The 25855-nt window shown below is 41.0% G+C and overlaps 2 protein-coding genes and 1 long non-coding RNA gene across 6 annotated transcripts; 2 read left to right on the plus strand and 1 right to left on the minus strand.

Annotated features, from left to right (window-relative positions):
* The first annotated feature begins 916 nt into the window (after nucleotides 1–916).
* Nucleotides 917–20823, plus strand: LOC131247994 (sm-like protein LSM8). 4 transcript variants are annotated; one of them, XM_058248024.1, is made up of 8 exons: nucleotides 917–1075; nucleotides 1349–1453; nucleotides 6586–6687; nucleotides 7370–7410; nucleotides 7487–7561; nucleotides 10599–10651; nucleotides 11030–11158; nucleotides 20630–20823. In XM_058248024.1, exons 3-7 carry the CDS (start codon nucleotides 6651–6653, stop codon nucleotides 11118–11120), a joined length of 297 nt encoding a protein of 98 aa, XP_058104007.1. In that variant the 5' UTR covers nucleotides 917–1075; nucleotides 1349–1453; nucleotides 6586–6650; the 3' UTR covers nucleotides 11121–11158; nucleotides 20630–20823. The 4 variants fall into 4 exon arrangements, with proteins under 4 accessions (XP_058104007.1, XP_058104006.1, XP_058104004.1 ...); XM_058248021.1 differs by having other exon boundaries at nucleotides 918–1075; nucleotides 1336–1453; XM_058248022.1 differs by lacking the exon at nucleotides 20630–20823 and adding an exon at nucleotides 12072–12536 and having other exon boundaries at nucleotides 918–1075; nucleotides 1336–1453.
* LOC131247996 (uncharacterized) lies at nucleotides 17255–18489 on the minus strand. Its single transcript, XR_009172114.1, has 2 exons — nucleotides 18390–18489; nucleotides 17255–17724 (listed from the first exon to the last, which is right to left on the minus strand). It is a non-coding gene; the product is annotated as an uncharacterized LOC131247996 (long non-coding RNA).
* Nucleotides 20773–25490, plus strand: LOC131247992 (inactive poly [ADP-ribose] polymerase RCD1-like). The gene is made up of 6 exons (XM_058248018.1): nucleotides 20773–21941; nucleotides 22100–22341; nucleotides 22438–22535; nucleotides 23267–23455; nucleotides 23567–23662; nucleotides 25131–25490. Exons 1-6 carry the CDS (start codon nucleotides 20773–20775, stop codon nucleotides 25167–25169), a joined length of 1833 nt encoding a protein of 610 aa, XP_058104001.1. The 3' UTR covers nucleotides 25170–25490.
* Nucleotides 25491–25855: the final 365 nt, after the last annotated feature.

A 25855-nucleotide genomic window follows, 5' to 3' on the forward strand; every position in this document is an offset into this window, starting at 1 on the left:
TCCTTTAAGCTTCTTTTTGGTATAACTGTGCTAAAAGGACCTTTGTGCCATGACTTATGTCATAACCTATAAGCTTATGTGGTGTAGCCACCAAGCTAATTTTTGTATATTCTCTTCATCTACGTGGATCACACCACGATGACCTTAGGTACAAACTCATAATTAACATCCCATCGCCACTATTTCCTATAAGGTGATCCATCATTTGTGTATTTAGATATTATTTTTTTCATGTCATTTTCATGGATAACTTATGATAGACAGCTGATTTCATGGGCTGCGGGCCATTTAAGTTTTTTTAAAGATAAAAAAATAGTTTTTATTAGCAACTAACAGAGTGACTAAGCCCAAGTATAATCTACCGTACATATTGAAGGGGAGCGACTTCGATGGATCCTCAAGTCCACTGAAGGTGGTAGATTCATTGACCATGGGACCCACCATCATGTACGTGCCTTACATCAACCACGTCCATCGTTTTTGACAGGTCATGTTAGAATATAAAAAAAAATAAAACAGATCTAAATCTCAGGTGGACCACACCACACGAAAGAGTTATGATTACCAATTAAAATCTTCTTGTGGGCGACAAAAGTTTCGTATCTAGCTGAAATTTTTGTGTCTTTCAGCCGAAGTTTCTGTGACCTTATCAACAAGTTGGATGACAAATAAATATTCCGTGGCCACCAATAAGTTTTTAGTGGCTGATATTCAATCACGACAGTTTCCCATGGTGTGGCCCAAATGAGATACATATTTGCTTTATTTTTGGCGTCATCCCATAAAATGATATGTCAAAACGGATGGACGTCGTGGATGTAAGGTGTACACATCAAGGTGGGCCCCATATTAAAGGATCCACCGAAGCCGCGCCTCACAGTTACCTAAGCCCAGAATCAAATCATGGATAGGAAAAAAAAAAAAAAACAAAAAACAAAAAACAAAAAAACTCGGCAACGGGTTCCGGGCCTCGATAATTCCTATTCAGCCCCAGAAAATGAAGAAGCATTTTGTTAGGGTATTTTCTGCTCCTTTCGTATTCCATTTCCCTACAGCAACCTTTTAATCGAAAGAGGTAATTTCTCTCTTTCTGATTCTTTCCTCTTCGTTTATTTATTTATTTTTTATTTTTGTTCCTCAATGTATAACCATCGAGAAATCTTTATATGAAGGGACCTCATTTCACGGAGAATGATGCGCATGGGCTGTTTGCGAAAATGCCCGAGAGAATACCTTTTTTTTTTTTTCGTTCCCTTTCTTTCTTGTTTAAGTATGTTGGGACAGTACACACTGAGTTTTGTTTACTGTGATTTTGTTTGGAATGTGTGAATTCAGTTATTTATGGCAGGAATTCTAAGTTGGGCAGGACCTGAATCGTCTACAACACTGCGTAAAACACCCAACCTTTCTGGGTTCCACCATGTTCTACGTGTAAATGTGCTCCGTCCATCAGGTGAGAACCATTAGTTGATCGTACATACAAAAGATCACCCCCGATAAAAACCTCTGGTGGGCGACACCAATGTGAATAATGTAAAAACTACTCTAAAACCTCTAAGTTCACATGGTGTGGCCCGCCTGCTTCTTGGATCAGGCTGGTTTTTGTATTTTCGCCTCATCCTGGTGAGTTACACCTGATTAACGGATTTGATGAAATACACACACCACGGCGGCCCCAAACACAAACCTGTGGCTGGCATCCCATTCCCATTGTTCCATGTGGCGTGGTCCAGCTGAGTTGTGGATCTTGCTGATTGTTTGCTCCAGGTCCTAGAATAAAGGATAGAACATGGTAGACAGTGTATTTTACACCTACAACATGGCGGGTCCCAAAAGCTTGGGTGTTACCATGTTAGTGTAGAATAGGTGTTGTAGAGGATTCTTGTCCACTTGGGTATTAATTAATTTACTGATTTCTTTCTATTAGTTACCACAAACCTGGGATTCTAACCTGAAATTTTAGCGGGTTTGGGATTTCATGATGTTTTGGGAGGACTGGGGGGGACAGCGGACGGTAATATGAATTCAGAAAATTTTCTATACTCTAACAGATTTTTATGGATAATATGCAGGCACTTAGGAAATAGTCAGAAATTGCATACATGGCATACAATTAATTCCAATTAAACTTCAAAATCATGTGGACTAGCAATTGCACTTATTTGATTATCCGATAATTGAATTGGTGGATATTTTATTGGATAGTTAAAAGTGAAAAAAGTCTAATGGTCTTATTTCAAAGGTTAGGATTGCTCACCCAATCTGACTTAGCATCAGTGGGTTCCACAATTTAGTTAGTTTTTTTTTTTTTTTTTGTTTTTTTGTTTTTTTTTTTTGTAAAATTAATTAAATAAGTGCACACACACCCCGCACACTCACACTTCAGTCGAATTTCACCACCTATGGATACTCGAACCCTTGACCGGGTGTTGAAACTCCTGAGAGTCTACCATCGGTGGGTTCCACAATTTAGTTTGTTTAATTTGAGCTAGTTTATGCCATGCATACAGTTTCTGAGTGCCTGCATATCAGTGTTTCATAGTCTAAGTATCATGTAAGTCCCTATATGAATTACATACATCCATAGTAAAATTGCATCAGTCATTGCATCACATATTTTTGAAGGCAATACAGCATACTCATCCTGTGAGTTTCTTTCAGAAGCAACAGTCTTTAGTGTCGAGGGTTATGGCTTTTGAGCTGGGCAAAGGGAATAGAATTTGATTCTGTAAAGATCCTTGGATCGGTCCCTCTCTTCTGAAAGATAGGTTCCCTAATATTTATCTTCTTGCCCCCTCAAAGGACTGCTTTGTCGCTGATTGTTATGAGCTCCAAGGTAATAACATCATGTGGAATCTGCCTAGCAGGCGTAATTTGCAAGATTGGGAGGTCGCTGAATGCGTGGAATTGCTGAATTGTGTAGCTGCAACCTCTCCAGATCAGTCAGCAGAAGATGCTTTAATATGGAGACTGGCAAAAAGCAGTTCTTTCTCGGTTAAATCCCTGTACACCTCCCTTCTTATCAGTCCGGTGTCTCTTGAATCCCAGAACATCTATCGGATCTGGAAATCCCTCGCCCTGCCAAAAATCCAGGTATTCAGATGGCTCGTTTGCAAACAGAAAATCCTAACGGTCGACAATCTGCGCAAGAGAGGTATGTTCCTAGTTAACATTTGTCTCTGCTGTATGCGGAATGAAGAATCAGCGAATCATCTTTTTCTTCACTGCCCGTTCTCTTCTCAAATCTGGGCTCATTTCTGCCTTCTCTTCAACGTTGGTTGGAGCGCCCCCTGCTTGACAACAGACTTCTTTCAAGCTTGGTATGGGGTCAGTCTTGGTCATTTCAGAACCTCTCTATGGAGGATGGGCATCCTGCGATTTGGTGGGCAGTTTGGGAGGAAAGAAACGAAAGATGTTTCTCAGATGTTTGTAGTTCAGCCCATGTAGTTTCTTCTAGAGCTAAACATATGATAGTAGAATGGGCATCTCAAGCAGATAGGTTAAAGGGCCATGAGTTAACTTTTATTGGCTTGTAATCTGTTCTCAGGAGTTTCTGCCATCTCAGCAGTCACTCTTTTGTTTTTCTCCTTTTTATATATATTCATATTTCGTTGCCTTTCAAAAAAGAAAAAAAAATAACCCTTCAATATCTCTACAGAAAATAGTAGGTTAAGAAAGAAAATACAGCAATTGTCCATGTGAAGTGAAAAACGCCAAAGATCAATGGGTAGGATCCTCCAATCTGGGGACCATTTTAGGGCCTGGACCATCAACAGTGGGGTTAATCATATCAACAACATGGATTACTGAACCATAGGCAACACACACACACACACACACACACACACACACACGAATCAGGCAGCTCCACAGTTTTATCACCCTTTTTCTACATGTAATGCTCATGATTCATCGGAATCACTGTAACCAATATCTTTGAGATATTGAAATTCTCGCGATATTTACACAAAATATTAGTCAAACAATATTTTCGTGGTAATATCGCCTGATTTTCAAACTATCGGGAGTCTTAAGTTTCTCTGCAATTTTATTGCCCATATTAACACAAAATTTTAAATAGTTGTTACATATGTGATATATTAACATAAATTTATATATATGTGATATATTAACATAAATTTATATATATATATATATAAAATCATTCTCAGTGAGATTTTCTCTTTGAAAACCTCAAAATCTGAAAATCTCATGAGAAATTCCTGAGCTGAGAAATCGCCAATAACAATATTTATCACCATGATTGGAAGTTTGGATTTAGAAAAAAGAGTTTGTTTTTGCGATTTTGGCTCACCCAACATGTGTGTCCACGTTGGTCCCACTTGGAGAGATTGTCAGATGATTGAAATTGTTCATTTGGCACTGTGTGGATGGGTGTCAGTCAAAATCATGGTTCTGAATGTTGGTATCGGTCGGCATATCGGCTCGACATAAAAACGATACGATATGACGTTGCGTATTGGTATCAGGGCCGTATCGGTCAGATTTTTTTTTTTTTAAAGCAAAAAAAACACGAAAATATTAGAAAAATAGGAAAAAAAATGAAATCTTCAAGAATCTATCATTTTTTATTTTATTTTATTTATTTTGAGCATGTATTCAATGGTGTATCAAATGGTGCATCGGACCATTCTTTGATAAGAATGTTGTATGACGATATGACTTGTTGAATGTCAACTAAATGGGCCCTAATTGAACACAAATCAAGCATGATTTGGTGAACTAGGGCCTATTACATTGAAATACAACAAAAAGAAGTTGAAAATATTAAACAGAACGTGAAGGTTTACCATTCTTTCCATTTTTTTTTCCCATAATGGTCCACTTCACTTCGATTTGTCAAACCCCATTCAAATAATTTGTTTTGATCACAAAATAGGTCTAGATGTAGCCTAAAACAAGTTTTTAAGCTTCTTTCATGATTTGAATGAAAATAAAAAGAGGAGAAATGAGTGAAATTTTGAATAATAATAATAATAAAAAATCAAAATTGGGCTTTTATGGGCATCTCAGCTAGTATCGGTGTCGATACGGGCTGATACAGGTCAGTTTTTTCATATTGAGCCGATACGACCCCGTATCGCATATTGCCTCCTTTCGATACAGATACGATACAGCTGTATTGGCTGATACGATACCAATATTCATGTCCATGGTCAAAATTCACGCTTAGTAGATAAGCCTGATCATCTATGTTTAGAGCTGAATGTGAACCATTTCAGTGCTTTGCATTCAACTCCACAAGTCAATGATCATGATTGTTGTTTGACCACCATGATTGAATGGCGTCCCGTCTACAATAGCGGCCAAATGACGGATGGCTGCTATTATCCATGTCCCTACATGTGGTCCATGTGACGATGCATCCTATGAGCCTGTTGCAACTTACACAAAAGTCCCCTAAACAATGGTGCACCTTGATGTCAATTTCATGCCCATAGATTGATTTACCCTTTCAAGTGTAACCTATTGCATGCCATAGACTGATTCATGCCTTTTGGGTGGGTTTATCTGTTTTTCATTTGAGTTCCATGCTATTCCAGTTTGATTGTGGAAGCTTGCTATTTGGGTGGGTTTTATCTCTTTTTCATTTGAGCTCTCTGCTGTTCCAGTTGATTGTGGAAGCTTGCCATTAAACTGGTTAATGTTGAACTGCTGAAGTGCGGGGTTTTCCTTGATACTTCGAAATCCACTGCGAAACGAGTTCTCGTCTTCGCATTCTGGAAACGAGATTAAATTTTGCTGGTAGGATATATAACTGTAGCTTGGTATGGTATTTATTGGTACTTGTGTCCCATGCATATACAATTACAACTGATGATTTTGCTCTTGCAAACTTGAATATGCATTGGCCTTGTGATGTAGGACAATGAGCCACTTGCTCTAAAAGCTCGAACTTTTAGAGTAAGTAGTTAATTGTCCTGCATCAAATTGATATCAGAGCGGAAGGTCTCGTGTTCGAGACTCATCGCCGGGGGTGATTAATGCATGAACATTTTCACACCGGGTTTGAGTGGGGTGGCCTGTGGGATGCGGGGGCACACTCGAGGTGGGTGGCCTGTGGAACCTATGTGATTTGGGGCCTATATGAGGTGGGTGACTCGTGTGAGGCGGAACCCATGTGATTTGGGGCCCACGAGGAGGGTTCGGCCGAGGACCTAACCCATGGATGTGGGGCCCGGGCTATGAGATAAATGGATTAATTCGTCATGCTTTATCAGTTCAAGCTTTTAGAGCGAGTGGTTAATTATCTTGCATCAACTTAGGACTGTTTGGATGTACCATAGAATGCGGAAGGCATCTTTATGCATTCCTGCATCTGCATTTTGGTAAAGTGACATTTGGCACTTTGGATAATGCGGACATGAAGATATGCTAAATGGTTCCATTGGGCAATTCCCAAATGAGGATATGGGAATGCACCACAAAACTAGGTTGAGGCGATAATGGCTCCGACCTGCTCTTATCTCCTTCTCATTTCTTATAGTCTCCCATAGGTTTTGCAGGGGTTCTAAGCAGTGCGTGGGTTCTGAGTCATAGATTCTTGTTTTCTTTTTGTTGTAGTGTACAATATTCCCAGGTTTGCTTCCGGAGGACTTCTCATAATTACCAGTGTTGGCAGCGGCACAATGTCGAGTGGTCTTGGACTCGAGGCTCTTGTCGACCGTAAGCAAATCCTAATTAATCCTTTTTTATTGATTGACTATAATTTCTATATCGATCATATATTCACTTATAACATGGTTCTTTTTCCAAGAATCTAATAACAAAGCTTCATTGTTAAAGAGGGTGCCTCAAGGCTTTACTTTTGTAGCAGAAATTCATTCCCATCACAACTTGTTCTTTAATGAGTTTTTGTCACCGCCAGCTAAAAAATTCTCATCCAACAAACGGACAAGGTCTCATCATTAACGCTGCGCTTGGTTGCACTGGTGAATTGAAGAACACTCAATTTAATCAAGAGGAAATGACAAAAAAAAAGTTTTTGGTCTTTCCCACCATTCACAAGGAGGAAGTAGCCTTCAAATCACAGTTATGTCTTTCTAGTCCAGCTTGAAAGTAATGTAATTGCAATTTGGAGCCCAAACCCTCAACAGGATGCCAAGGAATGCACGATTTGGTGAATTCACTTTCATCATCAGCATTATTGTCATCATCATCAATCATCATCACTATCACTATCTCCCAGCCTTTCACCCTGCAATTGGTTATTCCACTTTATCGGAGTAATAATTGCAATTCAATCCGCTAGTGCATCCAACACCCTAAATGTTTGTTAAGTATCTCTTTTCAGGATTTAGAATGAACTCTCATCTGGCTGTGCGTTAATTTTCTCCATTCTGTGCAGAAACAATATCAATCGTCACAAATGATGGAAGGAATATAGTGGTAAGATTTGAAATTTGTGCTCCCTCCCCAGCTATCACTTCTCTAGCAATGCTTACAACTGTGATTTTTTGTGCAGGGCGTTTTGAAAGGTTTTGACCAGGCCACAAATATAATTCTTGATGAATCCCATGAACGGGTTTACTCCACTAAGGTCTGTCCATCTCTAGTTGACAGTTTTTCATATTTCTTGATGGAGCCTACTTATGTATTTACAAATGTTTAGTTACTCCACCTTCCAATATGCTCTGTCTCTCTCTAATGGGTATGGTTGCTTCATGCCTTTGATTATATGGATTTTAGAAAGATTTATGCCAATAAACACACCCCCTTCTCCACATGCACCTTTACATGAGGCACGCATACCTACCTGGCTCGTCTTTGAGGCATTTAAGCCACACATAAGGTGGTTCCCACTCCCACCATTCAGATGATCTGGCACAAAAATCAGGCCATTCTACTGGTCAGGTAGGGCACCCCTGTACATTGAATATGTATCTTAGCAAGTTTGTTTGGACTGTCCATTGTTTCTGTATGGATATGGTCCTCCTGATCAGTGGACTGCTGCTCTCCTTTTCTGTTGTGGCCCTCCTTATCACTAGGCAGGCCCGATCTGTGTCTTACTCTTCAAAAGAGAGGGAGGGAGGGAAAGCATCTGGCTATCATTTCTTGTGTTTTGATCTATTTTGATTTTGGCTGGCGGATCTACTAGTTAGGAAGTGGAATGCAGATCTGTATACATTTCAAGCAACTAATCTGTATACATGGCACACATGTAAGAGATCTGGGCCATTCATCTGTTGGGCCCTGCAGTGGATGGTTTCTTTACCAAAACATATGATCCTAGCTGCTGATTGGAGGACTGTTTACCCATTGTCAACTGTTGATTAGAACTTTTCGAACTGGTCATTCATAATCCTAGAAAGCCCTTCTATTGATTTTTAGGGTATGTCCCATCTATGGTCATCATCATCTAGGCCTTATCCCAATTAATTGGGGTCGGCTACATGCATCTTGTTCCATCATTCCACTCTATCAAGGGCCAGACCTTCAGTTAGACCGTAGGTCATCAAGTCTTCTCATAATACCTCTATCTATGTCCTTTTGGGCCTTCACCTTGCCCTTTTAGAGCCTTCAACGTGTACCAATTCACTCCTTCTGACCGGTGTAGTTCTTGCTTCTCTGTTGCACTTGACAAAACCATTTAAGTCTACTTTTCCTCATCTTATTACGTATTGGTGCCACTCCTGATTTCCCTCGAATGCATTTGTTTCTAATTATATCCTTCCTCATCTTTCCACTCCTCTATCTCAACGTCCTCATTTCAGCTATAGTTATCCTTTGGTTATGTTGTTCCTTAATTGCCCAACATTTTGTCCCATAAAGCATGGCCGGTCTTATGGCTATCCTATAAAATTTCCTTTTAGTTTGGGTGGTACACTACGGTCACATAAAACTCTAGAGTCACATCTCCATTTCTTCTACCCAGCCAGAATTCTATGGGCAACTTCCTTCTTAATCTCTCCGCTCATGAATTATTGACCCAAGGTATTGAAAGTGGTCAGACAACTTCCTAGAAAGTAATTGTAACTAATTCCTCGTTTTCACTCCTATTGTTACTAAAATTGCACTACATATACTGTTTGAGTACACTTAATTTTAAATCTTTTAGATTCTAAAGCATCCCTCCTTAAATCTAGTATTGTGCTTATGCCCTCCCTCGTCTTGTCAATCAAAACTGTCATATGCAAACAACATACGCCATGGGATCTCTTTCTGCAAATGCCCTTGTTAACCCATCTATAACCAATGTGAAAATGTATGGGCTTAATGTTGAACCCTGGTGCAAGCCTACAATAATTGAGAACTCATCTGTATCTCCACTAGTGGTCCTCACATTTGTTACTGCTTCATCATACATATAAATCACGTCAATATATCCTCTTGAAACTACTTTCTTTCCCAACACCCACCATATTAACTCTCTAGGGCCCTATCTTATGCTTTCTCTAAGCCAATAAAGACCATGTGGAGATCCTCCTCCCTATATTTCTCCATCAACAGTCTAAATAGGAAAATAGCTTCAGTGGTAGACCTCGCAGGCATGCAACCAAATTGATTGTCTAATACATTCACCTCATTCCCTAGTCTTTTCTCTATCAATCTCTCCCAAAGTTTCATAGTATGGCTCATTGGTTTAATCACGAGATAGTTAGTCCAGCTCTGTGTGTCTCCTTTATTCATATAAATAGGCACCACAGTACTTTTCCGCCATTTGTCTAACATTTTCTTTGATTTTACGATCTTGTTGAACCTGCCTCATAGCTTTGATTTATATGCGTCTTCTCTCCCTTTTTGCCACGGTAGATGAGAAGCTTCAATGCCTCATAGCCTTCTAGGCTTTCTTGTTCCTGTTTTTCTGTTTCGGCTCTTTGTATTTTTTCCTTGCTTGCGCAAGTCCTTCATAAAATTTTGTTGCCTCTCTCTCTCTCTCTCTCTCTCTCTCTCTCTTTAAAAAAAAAAAAAAAACCCTTGTCAACCAAAATAACCTAGTATCTCCCATGCACTTTTAAATCTCTATTGGTATACTATCTGGTGTGACAACCTTTCCTTTTTTTTATCATTCTCAAATTTTCTTTCACTTCAAATCTCCTCTTCTTATGAAAGTATCCATAGTATGGTATATAAAAATGGTTATGTTACAGGCTTAATGGTAACTGTGGTGCCCGTTACTCTACATAGGGTCATAACTCCCAACTTAGAAAAAAAAAGAAGAAGCTCGTAACTGGCCGATACTGGGCCGGTACATTTTTTCCTAGAAAAGAAATTTCAACCATTACAAAGGCCATAAAAATGACCATTATAGCCCCCGTTTCACAATGGCCATAAGGCTGGCCATTATGGCCACCGTTACCGTTATTGAATACTTTCATCTATGGTCTCCTATGTCATTTGAGTCAATGGTTCCTTCTATGCCTATTCTCTAAGTGGTAGTCCCATCTATTTTATGGCTCAAAATCTGGACCTTATGTATGTGTATCACATGCATGGAGACGAGTACTGATAACCAACATAGATACAAGCAATAGCACGGGATGGCTTCCCTTTTAGAAAAAGATGTATTTTTTCACAGAATTATGTCCACTCTCCCACTACCAGTTTTCAGATGTTTTTGGGTGGTCTGTTTGCAGGAAGGAGTTCAGCAACTTGTATTAGGCCTGTACATTAAAAGGGGCGATAACATGTATGTCATCTTTGCCATCATCACTTAGGCTGCATTTGTATAGGGAGTTGAGATTCTCGAGGAACAAGTTGGGCCCACAGGCATGTCAAACTTGAGCCCGTACCTTTTGTGTTAGGCAAGCTTCTTGTAAAGGTTAGAACACAGGACATTGGAAAATACTGAGAGCAGTTTATACCCATCTCTTGCAATTTGTGGGAAGCCTCATGCAAAATGACAGACCAAATGCTGATGTGGTGACTGTGAGCCCAACCTATTTCTGAGAGGAAAACTCTCAATTCCTCATTGAAATACAGCCTTATACATTCTTCTTTCCATTTACCTGATCATTTTCTTATTGCGAACCTGTTCGGTGTCTCATCCTTCTTTCAACTTATACAGAAGTGTTGTTGGAGAATTAGATGAAGAGCTTGACTCGAATCTCAACTTGTCAGAGCTTAGAGCACACCCCCTCAAGCCTGTAATACACTGACTAACAGAATGGCTGGGCTTCTTTCTGCTGTTGTTGAGGTATGACCAGTTCTGGTTTAGATTTTTGACTTGGGCTGCATTTGCATAAGCCATTGAGTTCAATATAGTGGAAAATGACTGAATTGCAGTAACCTGCCTTGTATCAATATTGAGTTTCAAGTTGGACTTGTAGTTGATGCGACTGCTTTCTGAGGGCTTATGAAAACCAAGTGATTATCATTTGATCATTTTAGTCACTATATAACTAAGTATTGCAATTCAATTCAATGGTTCATCCAAATGCAGCCTTAATCGGCCCAGGAAGGGTTACTGAATTTTCTCATGTAGTGAGTTACGGGTGGTTTTGATCTGTGTGCTAGTAATGTAAGTATATCTGGACCTGCCTTATTATTATTATTATTATTTTTAATTCTGCATCTATTTCCATGATCTTTTTCTTTCTTAAATATAAACAAGCTGCTGCAAAGGCAGATTGGCTTGGGACCTGTTTGGATGTCGTGCGAAATGCAGACGAGATAGCTTGTCCATCACCCATTTCCCAGATGGGATGAAAGTTCTTCATTTTCATTTCAACATTGGGGCCCACGGCGCAGTTTTGAGAGGCTATGATGATTGATAATGCAACAAATGGAGGCTCATTTGTCTCTGTCCCACCTAAAGAAGTGCTGGGAAGATTGGATGCATGTGTGTCAACATTGCAAACATCCTATCTACAAAAACTCCCAGTTTGAGTTCATGGTCGAACTGGTTTCTCCTGGTCACATGCATCCATTCTGGTAACTGAGAAGTTTGCAAGACAGCATCTAGAATTATCATTCCTCTTCTAACTTTGAACATGGGCTGTTGAGTCTTCAGTCGGATAGAAGGCCAAAGCTGTGCCGGAGGCTGCACGGCCATCAAATAGACAGTCCAGATTAACATTTGCTTTGAACTGGCTATTGGGTCAATGTAGGATTGGCTAGAGTCAGCCTTGAGGAAGAGGAGTTTTGCTATTCCCATGTGCAATGCAGAGAATCTGGTCTACTTGTCAAGTAGGTCTCACTAATCCATTCTTTGACCTGCAACAGTGCAAGCATTACCACTGCCTAATGATCTAGACCATTAACCTTATGGCCTCTGTCAATCCATACCCCCTAAGTGCGGGATTTTTAGCCTTTCACTGGTGATCTAGAAACGGACAGTCTAATCACAACAAGGAAAAATAAAATAAAACCTGTTGGTCTAATGAGTAGTATTTTCTTATACTTGAGGACTTGGGCATGACTTTTCCAGATGGGCTCCGCAGAATTAAAAGCTTCAGTCAGAGGAGGGCGAGGCCCACCTTTGTGATAGAGTGCTGAGTTAACGACTTCACTTAATTGGGGTCAAGCATTGTATATTTCATTAAAGAAAATAGAGCTAAATACCCTTTTTATCATATTTTTAGGACTAGCCACTCTACCCTTTTTATCATATTTTTAGGACTAGCCACTCTCCATAAATTTTAATAAAACTTAACTCTTTCTCCATTACCTTTTTCATCAATTTTTTTTTTTACTTCTTCTAATTTTAAGCTCCACTCTCTTGAACAAGCAATGCTTCATGCTTTTCCTCTTCACTCTTTCCAAATATATTGCTTTCTCTTAGTGAATAAACCAAATATGGTAGAGTGATGTGTCAATCCATTTTGCCATTTGTTATATGCACTCCATTTATCTACTGGGCTGGCTCATGTCAGAACATAATCTAAATAATCAAGCAGATTCAAAACTCATGTTCGCCGCACCATAAGAAACAGTGGAGAAGAACGTCCACCGTTGAAACCTTCTTAGGCTCATAGAAGTTTTGGATCAGGCCAATACTAGTGTTCTCCCTTCATCTTGATGTTAATCACCTCCTTACGAAGGGTTTGGATGGTATATAAACAACATGGTGAACCCCAGTTAGGTTTATGGGATCTGTTCAAGTCTTTGGCTCCTGTCCTAGCACCGAAACAATGGAAAGATTGGATGCTACACGTACGTTCCGGTGGGCCCTACAAAGCTTTTGGTTACATGACCCCCTGTCTAAAGAAGGGGTGGGAAGAAATTCCTATGCTGGCACACCGTCTATACTGTACATCTATTGAGCCTCCTTGCTTAGGATGTCATCCCAAAAGTGAGGCAGATTCAAAGAGTAAATTCTTCTCTTTCTTTCTCCGCATGCAACGAAAGTGCTTGAAGGGCACTCTTTCCCTCAAGTCTTCTCGGTCTTCTTTGTAATTCTCTCACCTCCTGTCTCCACGTGACTTGCACGTCCCGTATCCGTAGTGGATGGACTGTGACTTCCGCAAGCAGACGTTTGAAGTTGATATTGTTTTTCTGGACCAGACGCGTTTTTCCACGGAGAAAAAGTCGCCAGTAGAGAAAAATCTTTCTTACTCTGAAAGAATTAGATGGTTCATATTCATGCATTCAGAAAGTGTAGTAGACATGGTATCAGGTGCCTCCCTTTAGACGGGTCACATAATGGTGGATATGCCCCAACTACTTGATTAGTGGACGTCAGATGGTTGGTTTACAGCTAGCTCTAGCTAATCGTCCCAATTCACCAAATAAAATGTTCATTAATCAGAGGCTAAGATTGTCTGAACAATCTTGTTTTGTTACATGATCTATCTACTGTGGACCCCATTGATGGAACGGTCTAATCTAAGGTTAGCTGTATGCCATGTGTGTAGATGCTCAGTGCATGTCCATGAACCATCACACTCTCCAAGAGCAAACAACACGCGCATTAATTTTTATACTCAACCCTCGTGATGGATGCGTGACATGCGTCTGTTTTTCAGAGAAAGATAAGCAGAAAAGAAAAGTAGGAAGGAAAGACTCTATAGTCATTAGGAATTTTGGAGCACTAAAACCGTGTGGTTACGCACCATTTATCTGTGATCAGAACCTTTAGATCATCAATCGGACGGTGCTGCTTGATGTGGAGTAACATATTTCAGTGCTGTAGCGATGGAACAAACGTTCCTTGGTTCTGGGAGGAATTGTGGGGGTTGAGAGCTTCAGCAAACATCACCTACTGCTTATCCTCCCGTTTCATCCATGTGGGGCCCACTATTCTGCGCTCCAGACTGTTGATCTGATGGGCCCTATGCGGACGGGAGAGTGAAAGAACCGTCCTTCGATTGATAACCTACAAATAGATGGTTAAAGAGAAAAGGCAAATGTCCATATTCAAGAGAAATAGAAGGTTGAAGCGTCCAACGATTAGGGGGTCTCCCAAACATCCACCGTCGACGATGAGGCACATCAGATGAACGGTCTGGACCACTGAATCATGAGCCACCAGGAGCGGATTAGGTACGGCCCTTACCGTGGGGCCCACTTTGATGTATGTATTCTATATCCATGCCGTCGATCTGTTTTTCCAGATCATTTCAAGGCATGATCCAAATCTCAGGTAGACCATACCATAGGAAAAACTGGTTATTTGCTTTGTATCAAGCTGATATTCGCTTTTCCCCTGTTTTTGTGACATTATCAGCAGATTTGATGGCAGATAAACATTACGGAAACATTAGGGTGGGCCATAGGAATTTTTTAATGGTGGGACGTCCAATCACCCCTGTTTGTGCATCCATAATTCAAAGTTAAAACAAACTAGTAGCAGCCTGCATCCATAGTTTACATTTCTGATAAGGAATCACGAGGTCTCTGTGCATCCAGATGTGTACAGATTGGCGGTACGCTCTATCCATCAGTGGGGCCAGCAGTTTGGAGATCTAGACAACTGATCTGACGGGCACCACTGATTGATGGGTTTACCTGAAAATCTTTTAGATTGGAAGATCCTAGCCATCCTATCCCCATTTATTAACCGTTGATTTGTAGGTCGCTGAGCAAAGGTTAGGATCTTCCCATCTAGGAGGTTATTATGGGAATCATCCTTTTTCACGGACTTGGCGCCTCAGTGAACTGTTCACATGCTGATGCATCAGGACACTATAATTTCTCGCATCAATTATGCGGCCAGGATTTAAAGTTGAAGGAAGATGATTCTGTGGAGGCAGGAGAACCGAAACCATCTCCCTTCCAGCACGTGTGGAAGGGCGATTTATCATTTGGAACCGTCCATCTAGTTAAGCTTACTGTGGATAGAAATAATTCCGAAAAATGCACAGTGATGGGATAATCCTAACCATCTGATGAGTGGCCCTCAAAGCGATGGTAGGAAATAAAAATGCTTAAGGTCAAATTCAGTGGGGGGAAATTGGAGAAAAGCGACGGATATGACAATCTTACAGGTGTGAATTTTGAAACATAAGCCATCCCTAGTCAAGTCCAGTGTTTGGACCCCACCTATTTAGTGCATCACAGTGCCACGTGTCATGTTGAAAGACGGATCTACCATCTTCCAGTTCTTCTTCCCTCATTAAGATAGCATCTCCCACGATACAAAAGTCGTTGTGCATATCACATCAGCTTCGGCCCACCCAACCATAAAAAGAGGCTGGCAATATATGGGTATATATGCGTTGGCTTTTCGATCGGTCTGAAATGTCTGATGTATGGGTGGTGGATAAGCATCACCACCGTGGGTGTGAACGTTAGCAAACCCGCGCACTTTAGCAAGTCTAAGCCCGCGCACTTTAGCAAGTCTTAGTCATAACGCTACAATTCGAATTCCAGAAAGGTCCGGCCAGTGGTCCAGACGACAACCCCCTGTACTAGGCATGATTTTCCGAACGGGAATCACTGCAACAGGAGCGCGTGCAACAAAATGATCTGTGGGCCCACCGTGGCGCGTGTGTGGCATCCACTTCACCCATCAGTTGTGTCAGAACGTGTTAGGTCGTGGGCCCGAAAATCAGGCTGATCGAAAACTCAACTGGGCCACACCACAGGGAATAGTGGGATGGGGGCGCTTATCGATGAAACTTTCATGGGTCCCACCCATCCAGCCCATTCATAAGGTGGGTCCGACTAGGTTGAAGGGAAAAAGAAAACCAAATATCAAACTGATCTAAAACTTCAGGTGGACCCCCGTAAGGTTTCAATGGTGGGGGCACCTCTCAACGGTTCTCTGTAGCGTTGCCATCGAAAGTTCTTTATCTGTGCTCTTTGCGCTCAGATCCCAATATGAGCTGGCGCAAATGATGGACGGTCTGGATGTCCCACGGCGATGATGGCCCCCACAGAGCTTTTTTGATCCACGCTCCCTGCAGCAAGTGGTTGGAGATGATTCCGGCCTGATATTTCCTAAGGACCAGCGAACCTACCGTTACGACTCCGTCATCGTCTAGCGAACCATAGCGTGCCACGTGTCCCCCATTGTGGCAAGTGGAAACGGTCTCATCCGATTGCCGTGCGAGCACAATAATTGGAGCACCGTCGGTGGACAGACGATATCTGGACCGTCCATCCTCCTACACGTATCTCTGTGTCGGCGCTCCTCATGGTTTTTCTTTTCTCCCAAGAAAAATCATCCGCAGTCTGCGACCGACTCTGCGCGACCGACCGACGGCCGTTATAACTTCTCCCGACGCCGTCATGGCTTCCCATCTCTCAAGTCGCAAGGTAGGGTTTCCAGGATCCGAGAGAGAGAGGGGAAACCTTTTTCCTGAAAAAAATTAAAAAAAAAAAAACAAAATCAATTTTCGTATATTTACAGGTATGTAAAATCATTTTTCCCTCTGGTATATGTTTTCTCTCGATATTTCTCAGTTTTTTGCAACTTCTCGTGTTCTGGATCTCGATCTCCCAACTTCTGCAATTTTCTAAATCCTAATTCGTGGATTCTGGATTTTATTGCTAGGGTTAGGGTTAGGGTTCGGATTCTGGGGAAATCGATTCTTATTCTTCCTTTATTTTTCATTTTCTCTGAACTTAATCTCGGAGAAATTAGGGATTGATTGATGTTTTGAGATCGTTTTTCTGCTGAATCTAATGATTTATGGTGCGTTTGGATATTGCCCAAGTCGCGGTTTTTGAACCTCATCTTGAAGTAATTAGTGATAGATCAGGGTTTTAAGATCGTTCTTCTGCCGAATCGACCAATCGGGATGGACGCTCTGGCGGAACGGTTGCTTTTCATTGCATCCGCATGTCTGGTGCGGGGCGGGAGATGGAGACGTGTTGTGTGGGATGCCGTTTTGCCATATCTGGAGTGTTTTTAGGGCGGATCTGAACGTTCTGGTTATTGGTTTGAGGCCGGGAGGCAGTTTATCGTCCTGGCCATTTTCGGGATATCCAAATTCTGTCTTAGGATTGTTTTATGTTTGAGAGATCGTCATGGAGTTATGGCTGTAGATCTGTCTTGGGGATCCAAGATTGGAGGGTTTTCGTTGCTTCTTACAAGCAGAAGCGATTTTGGTTATAAAATGAAGTGAAGAGAGACGGATAAGCTGTAAATGTGGGGAAAATTCATCAATTTCTATTAAATTAGTGGCGTATCTGAAGGATGGCCAAAATCGAATTTAGTGGCACTTCGAGGATGAGGTTTCTTGTTGGGAACGATCCCATCAGTTATTGTTCTCAATCAGATGGAGTTCTGAGAGGGGCCAGATCTCTGGTACACAGCTTTGTCGGTTAAGCTTGACGTACAACGTGATGTGGGGCCCAGCATGACGTGTGTATGACCTCTCATCCGACCATCATGTGTAACCCCACATATTCTCCTTGTTCATCATGTGTAATCCCTCATGTTCTCCTTGGCGCCTAAAAATCAGGCTGATCCAAAACTTAGGTGGGCTGTACCATTTTAAAAAATGCATCATCATCATCATCTAACTAAGCCTCATCCCAACCAATTCAGGCCAGCTACACAAGTTCTGTTTCAACGTTCCACTATCATTGAAATGTTCTAGTTTCAATACTCATGATAAAAGTCGTGGCAATGTTTCATGCTGGCTGCCAGCGTGATGCAACCCTCTTATCTCAGCTTTGAACACTCTCTTCTCACCAAAAAAAAAAAGGAAGAAAAAGAAGAAAGAAAGAATTGTTTTATGTTTGAGAGATCGTTGTGGAGTTATGGCTGAAGATCTGTCTTGGGAATCCGAGTTTGGAGGGTTGTTGTTGCTTCTCACAAATAAAAAAAGATTTTGGTTATAAAATGAAGTGAAGAGAGACAGATAAGCTGTAAATGTGGGGAAAATTCGTCAATTTCTATTGAATTAGCGATACATCAAATGGATGGCCAAAATCGAATTTGGTGGCACATCGAGGATGAGGTTTCTTGTTGGGAGCGATCTCATCAGTTATTGATGTACAATGTGATGTAGGGCCCAGCATGACATGTGCATGACCTCTAATCCATCCATCATGTGTAACGCCACATATTCTCCTGGTCAATTATATGTAACCCCTCATGTTCACCTTGGTGCCTAAAAACTAGGCTGATCCAAAACTCAGGTGGGCTGTACCATGTAAAAAAGGCCTTATCATCATCTGAGTCTCATCCCAACTAATTTGGGCTAGCTACGCAATTACTGTTCCAATGTTCCACTATCATCGAAACATTAGAGTTTCAATAGAGTCACCGCATGGGGAAACTTAAGTCTTCCAACCAACTCCTTCCCCTCTTCTCCTGCATGTCGGTTCTCGGACACGATAAAAGTTGTGGCAAAGTTTCATGCTGTGATGCAGCCCTTCTTTATCTCAGCCTGGAAGTCTCTTCTCGTCCAAAAAATAAAAAAGAAAAAAAAAAGAAGAAAAAAAGAAAAAAAAAAAGAAGAAAAAAAGGAAAAAAAAAAAGGAAGAAAAAAATGAAAGAAAAAGAGGAGAGAAAAGAAAAACCATTTGTAGAGAAGCCCAAGTTCGTTTGCATCTTCAATGGAATCTTCTACCTCTACCTACCTTCGGAGGGAAGTTCTAGGACATGAGTTCCAATGTGTCGAGGACAATCACCATGATTTTTGTAATGTAAAAATGCCCAAAACCACTAAAATCACGTGGTGTGGCCTACCTATGTTTTGGAATGGCATGATTTTTGGGTGTCCATTCATCGTAGTGGGGCACATCTTCACAACATATACGAGATACGGGAAGGTTTTTAGTGGTGGGTGTCCGATCCCAACTGTTCCCTGTGGCGTGACCCACCTTAGTTTTGGATCAGTCTGATTTTAGTGCCAAGGAGAACATGAGGGGGTGGACATGATGGACATACAGATTGGATGCCTGCACACGTCACGGTGGGCCCACACATTGTGTTGTAAGTTAAGCATAAGTGCTTAAGGCCTCTTCCTGAAAATATTTGAAATTTGAAAAATACCCATCATACTCTATTTCGCTGTTTTTTGGTTTGTTTCTTTTCTAAGGTTTAGATAAACATGAATTCTTTTGTTTTAAGCATGTGGGAAGGATTAATCCTTACCCATATGGATTCTGAAACTTGAAACAAGAATTATGTTCACTTCAATCCAATGATTTGCAGAATTAGTCCCAGAATTTATTGCGGTGATGGTTGAAGGTGACTTAATTGATTCTGCTGGGTGGCTTTCCTTATCTTTGGGGTTGAAGCAGTGGAGATTGTCATCCACTGTTTTGTTATTACTTTCTCATCCATCGTGAATGAGGTTCTTGCGATTTTTCAGCATATCTTTTAGACACAAGCCACTTCTTGTGGGTTTGAGAAAAAAGCTTTCAGCGTATCTTTTGGACATGATTGACTTGTAGTGATGACTAAGTTTGAACCTGTCATGCTCATTGCCCTGAAGTACAATAAAATCACACACACACACACACACACAAAAAGAATCCTTGTACCGGTATCTTTTGTTATTGTTGTGCCGGGAATGTTTTAAGTCCACGCTAAATTCTCTGATAGCATGTTAATACTCACATGCATGGATGCAATTCTTCCCCAGGTACACATTTAACAGTGGGGTTTTATATTAGCTTTATTTCTAGAAGCCAGAAAAGAATCAATCTATTGTTATTGTAATGAAGGTTTTCCTTTGTTGCTCTCAAGGTTTACTGCCTTGGGCCCGTGCATCACGAGGGGCTTTCGTGGCTGCATGGTCAAATGTTTGGACTGTGCATCTGGTGGGACCTGCTGTTCTTGGGCGGCTGGACCAATGTGACATGGATGGGCCAGCACTAGCTGCCTGATTTCTCTGTTGAAAGAGGACCCTACAACTTTTTTGGTCATTAAAGCACTCAAGGGGTTGTGTGCTTGCATGGTCAGATGTTCAGATGTCATCTGGTGGGCCCTGCTGTTGTTCAGCAGCTGTGCTGGCCAATACTCGCCACCTGATTTCTCTGCTGAGACTGCATCTTTTTTGGTCATCAACTGTTTATTCAAAGCTGTCAGTTGGATGGACTGGATTATCTGACACTGCGATGTTTTATACAGTTTAGCATCCAAAGCCCACCAAATGGATGATGGCCTGGATAATCTGGCCATGCGATGTGGACCATAGCATGGCTTGGTCATGAAATGGACCTTAAGCATGATGAACCAGATTCATCCTGTATTACTTTTATTTAAGGTATTCGATGCAAAGAGTTTCATATATAAGATGTCATGTTGCCTACTAATTTTCAGGGTCACCTTGCACGCTATCTTCTTCGCCATGGTTTTCCTGGAGTATACCTTAAGGAGGATTGTATATTAATGTGAATAGTTTGTGGAGTCACATCTGTGCATAAAGGTTAGTATTTGGATAGGGATTGGTTCTTTAGTTAAAAATGGAACCACAGAACGCAAAGGTGTTGGATAGTGGAAGACGAGTTCTGATTGATCTGAAGAGAAAGCGAGCAGCACAATGCGCAGTGCATTTCACTCGTGCTGCTCGCAAGTCGGTATCGCAGAGGACTACTACCCTGGACCAGCCCTCAGAGAGGCGTTGCAAGAGGGTGAGATCTGGTGGCTGCAAAAACGACTGCAGGTGCCGTTTCAGGAAATCTGTGCTTAAGAACTATTCGAATTTTATGAAGAGCGGGTTGCCGCAGCGTTTACTTTTCTATCGGAATGATGAGTGGAATGATTTTCCAGAGGAAGTCATTGCTTTGCTGAGGGAAGATTTCAGAACAAAGAAGGCAATTGCTGAACTGACGTTGCAGGGCCATCGCTTATTGTTTGATTTCTTGCACATGGTTCAGATCGATTTTGAAACAGCTTTGCAGCTGCCTATAGCTTGGATTGATGAATATAACACCTGCTTCTTTCCAGAATTATACTCCGATATTAATGAGTTGCATGGCTACCATGGTTCTTATGGTGGAAGGGAACAGCCAAATGTGAGTCCGGAACCAAACGGGACACGTGAAATCAAGGTGCAACTTGAGATTGCAATAAGTGCCGCTGATAGTTCAAAGTCAGAGGAATGTGATGTTCCTCATGTTAAGCGGCTTAAAATAGAAGAAAAACCAAAACCCTCTAGCAACTTTTATGAGCTGGAACAAGTTTACACCACTGGTGATAAACCAGATGCAGAACTCAAGGAAGTCATTGGCGAAAATGAACCATTTACATTTCCTGCTCTGCAAAATCCTGGTTTTGAATATTTTCATGGCAGCTTAGTCAAACTGGTTAGTGGTGGAAGAGACTATGATGCCGTGAAGACCATGCTCCTTGTAGGTTTAAGCCAATTCATTGATGCGGACAGCATTGTCGGAATTTACCGTGCTTCACTAAGCAATTCGGGGCAAACTCGGTTGCAGCTTTTTCAGAAGCAGGTTGAGATCACCAAAAATTTCCGTGGAAATGCAAATGTTTGCTATGCTTGGCTTGGTGCTTCAAAAGAAGCTTTATCAGGGATCATGCTTAATGGGTTTGGGCACAATGTAAAGCCAAAATTCAAGCCCGTCTATGGCACTGGCATTCATCTTACCCCGGTGAACTGCTCCAATGTCAGGTATGCATTCTTTTAAGAGTTGGAAATGCAATAGAGAACTATTATTATGATTACGTTTGTTGTACTCTGTTATATTTTTGGTTTGTTCGAGTGGATGATGTACTTTTTGATGAGGCCATTTCACTCTTTTTTCTATTTATTTTTTTATTTTTTTATAGTGCCAGGTATTCTGATGTTGACGAAAATGGTATACGACATATGGTGTTGTGTCGTGTTATAATGGGGAACATGGAACTTGTTCATCCTGGATCTGAACAATTTCAGCCCAGCAGTGAAAACTTTGATAGCGGCGTAGATAATCTTCAAAACCCAAAGCATTACATAATATGGAAAACTTATATGAATACGCACATATATCCAGAATATACTGTCAGTTTCAGGGTGCCTCCTAGCATCGAAGGTGACTGCTACATATTCTGATTTCTTTGATTCCACTATATTTATTTTATGAACTTCAGTTATAGATTGAGGTCTTACTTTTTTAATGTTTGTACAGACTTGTTGGTCAGTAAAGAAAGCAAATCTGACGTGTCAGGGATTACACATTCTACTCCTCTTTGTAACCAATTGCAGGATGCATCGCCTATTAATTTGGTAAACCTTCCTTGATTTTAAATCTGTGTTGCTTTGACACAGTGTCTATGCATATTGTAACTTCTCTTTGTAGATTATTGTGGAGCATTAACCTGTGAGAATCCAGCTTTGAGGAGTTTCTGTTTGTTAGTTTGTCGTTGATGTGATGGTTGTCAGCTTTCAAAATTTTGGATGGAAATTCAATAATTGGGTTATTTGGATAAAATTGATCTGCGGGCCATGAAAATCACTCAACACATCATTATATGCTTGCAATGAAAATGAAAAGCTTGTGATGGTAGTAAGATTTCGTAGCCGTAATTTTAAGGCATGATAGGGTGTGTCCGATGTCCAATTTAGACACAATGTGCTCCTGATAAATCACGTTTGAATTAAGAATTAGAAGAATCTAACTAGCGAATTTGGGCAGATAAATCAGTAAAAATCTAGCCCGCTTGATGGGTCCTTCATTTTCCATTCCCCCCAAGGACCAAGCATATAAAGTACACTTGCTAACCTCTGCCAATGACGATTTGGCAGTACATTCCATCCTAACTTGGTAACTTGAGGACTTGTGGAAGTAATTGATGTAGACACATGGTTTGCAAACCCATTCCTTTTCAGATGTGCCCCATCTCTTGGGGCCATCTTGGACTAATGAGCTACAATTTGTGTCCTTGTTCTGTGTTATGTTCTTTTTTCTTTTAACAAATTATGTTTCTCATTTTTCATTTCATCTTCCCATTTCTCAGGTAGTGGAATCTCATCAATTTTCGGCTTCCATTAAGCAATATCAAGAAAAGGCTGGGGGTTTTGGTTCAAGAGCACCCAAGACTCCTAAATCACCTTGGATGCCTTTCCCTATGTTGTTTGCTGCAATCTCAAGAAAAATTCCTCCTAAAGATATGAACTTAGTCGATCTTCACTATGGTGAATTTAAGGTGTGTTGCACGCTAGTAAACTTTTTCTCTCTTGTTCAGTGAACTCTATTTTTATTTTTATTTTTATTTTTCTGGCAATGCCCCATAATTTTTCTTCTGGATTTGTGCCAGAGGAGAAAGATAAGCCGTGATGAGTTTATTAGGAAGCTGAGACAGATTATTGGGGACAAGTTATTGAGGTCTGCAATAGAGAGTCTTCAGTGCAAGGTAAGGTAGCGGAATATTAAGTTTACAATACTCTGTATTTGCATTACTGAGGTCTAACGATGGGTAGCTACCATACCTCTTTCCAGCTTCCTCTGCATTGGTTTCTTTTAATTTTGGTTTTCTATTTTGTAAACATTACCTTATTTCAGTTGATAAGGATCAAGGCGGTTATGGGTGGGGATATTTTGTGTATTGGCTTCCATCTGATCTAACCATCCACCTGGATGTTATGCCTTGCACCAGTGAGTTGTTGGTTATCTATCACCTGTAACAAGAGTATCACATCCCCCCAATGTTCCAAATATCAAAATCCACAACTGCGTCAAATGTGTTAGAAGCATCTGGATTTTAAAGCTTCAAGGGGAAGGTCTTTCTGGGAGATGATGCAGTAGAGCTGGTTAAACATAAGAACCCCGATCAGTGTTAGCCATGTGGTATTTATTGCATTTCCATAAATTTTTTTAATGGATTTTCCTGAAAAAAGATGCTTTTAGAACGTCACGTGGCATATACCGTATCATGGTTCGGCTGGCTCCACTGTAGCTTTTATTGGTCTTTAGAATATTTTGCCCATGCCTTACGGGTGATGGATGACAGAAGGCAGGTAAAAAAAAAAGTTATTAAATGGGCTTATAATCTCGAGTTCAAAGCTGCAGAGATTTGGTGGTTTTGTACCTTAGGAGGAGATGAGTAACATACACTAGTACGGTACTTCCAGATTATTTCTTTCATGGAATCTCTACCATTGCTGGAATTCCACAAACTGGAAGTGGGGCTGTTTTCATTCCTTTCCTGGTTCTCCATCCCAAAAAGCAATCCGTTTCCAAAACAGCATGTTAAAACACTGCTCCACTGTTGATTTTTTTTTTTGGTTGTATACGGTTCCTTAAGCACCTTCTTCAATGAAAATTTTAATCTCACTTATTGGCTAGACATTTCATTTCACTATGCAAGCTGTGAATGCAATCACGAACTTGTCGGCTGTGAGCGAGTTCTATTGGGGATTACTTCCCTTTAGCTCTACAAAAGTCTCTATTTTAATGGATTTCCTATTCCGTAGAAATTTGTTTGACATTAATACCTTTAAAATCCAGATTTGGTGGCAGGCAAAACAAATTTAATGAACATTCCCCCTGCAATTGGATGTTTGGGAAGAAGTCCAACCAACGGTCAACATTCAACGGTTGGAAGTCTTCTGATTGCCGGCTTGGATTGCCTGAGCAGCTATCTATGGCGCACTGTAAATCTTTCCATCATATGGTCCAAAATGTGAATGGTCTGGATCTCACAGGTATCCACATGCATCGATACTGCATGCGGGGGGTAACTTCTTCCAGATGCCAAGCAGGGGAATCAGTCTATTTTTCTGTTCCTTTTTCTAACCTAGTATTTTGCTTGAGGGGAGCATCTTGAAGATTTTTTTGTACTGATAATCTTGTCCATTTCTCCTTTCTTTTTTTTTTGGCAGTCACGTTCAGTGCCCGCGGAGGGCGAATCAATGGCATAGAAGAAGGCTTCAAACTAATGTGTGATTGGGCCGAAGTGCATCTCCCGCTGTCTCTGACTGAACAATCCAAAAACCAAAAAAGAAGAAAAAAAATGAAGGAAAAAAAGAGGAAATGTTGATTGCAAGCTGCAGCTTGAGCTTTCCTCAGCTTGTTTCTGTAGGATCTTTATCCCGGTTAGACGAAGATGCGTCTTGCTAGCTAGGAAATGTGTCGACATGAAAAAAAAAACTGGACCGTATTGAGTATACAGAGACGGTATTGATTTGGTTAGTTGTAATGCTTTAGGGAAATCAGGTGTACGCTTGATATTTCGCTATCTACTCTGCCTTTTTCTTTTCTCTGCTCACTATGGCTTGCAGCCTTGTGATTGCAAATCCCACCTACTTCTGCTGGAAAACTCCAGGTAATACATGTGCCAGCATGGCACATCTGCTGAGATTCTTCTCTCCAGTCCCAGTCACTGCAAATCTGCTGAGATTCTTCTCTTCAGTCACTCATTGGGCTAATACCTCTCTCAGCCTTTTGGCTAGGATCAAGTGCAGGTTTTTTTTTCTCTCTCTCTCTCTAATATCTGATACACGGCCCATTGCGTCACATGTTATTTACATCAATTTCCTGTGGGGGAGGGCCCACCACCCATGATCAACAGGACTGTTGGATGTCGATTGGTTGAGGCCGTTTCTCC

This window comes from Magnolia sinica, chromosome 6 (assembly GCF_029962835.1).
Source record: "Magnolia sinica isolate HGM2019 chromosome 6, MsV1, whole genome shotgun sequence".
NCBI lineage: Eukaryota > Viridiplantae > Streptophyta > Magnoliopsida > Magnoliales > Magnoliaceae > Magnolia > Magnolia sinica.

Excerpts from the sequence above, each read along its gene's own strand:
- LOC131247992 (XM_058248018.1), top strand. The coding sequence starts at position 20,773 with ATGGAACCACAGAACGCAAAGGTGTTGGATAGTGGAAGACGAGTTCTG. Across the intron at positions 22,342-22,437 it reads GGTGCCTCCTAGCATCGAAG|ACTTGTTGGTCAGTAAAGAA; the intron begins GTGACTGCTACA and ends ATGTTTGTACAG. Across the intron at positions 22,536-23,266 it reads ATGCATCGCCTATTAATTTG|GTAGTGGAATCTCATCAATT; the intron begins GTAAACCTTCCT and ends CCCATTTCTCAG.
- LOC131247994 (XM_058248021.1), top strand. The coding sequence starts at position 1,342 with ATGGCAGGAATTCTAAGTTGGGCAGGACCTGAATCGTCTACAACACTG. Across the intron at positions 7,562-10,598 it reads AACGGGTTTACTCCACTAAG|GAAGGAGTTCAGCAACTTGT; the intron begins GTCTGTCCATCT and ends GTCTGTTTGCAG. Across the intron at positions 10,652-11,029 it reads ATTAAAAGGGGCGATAACAT|AAGTGTTGTTGGAGAATTAG; the intron begins GTATGTCATCTT and ends CAACTTATACAG.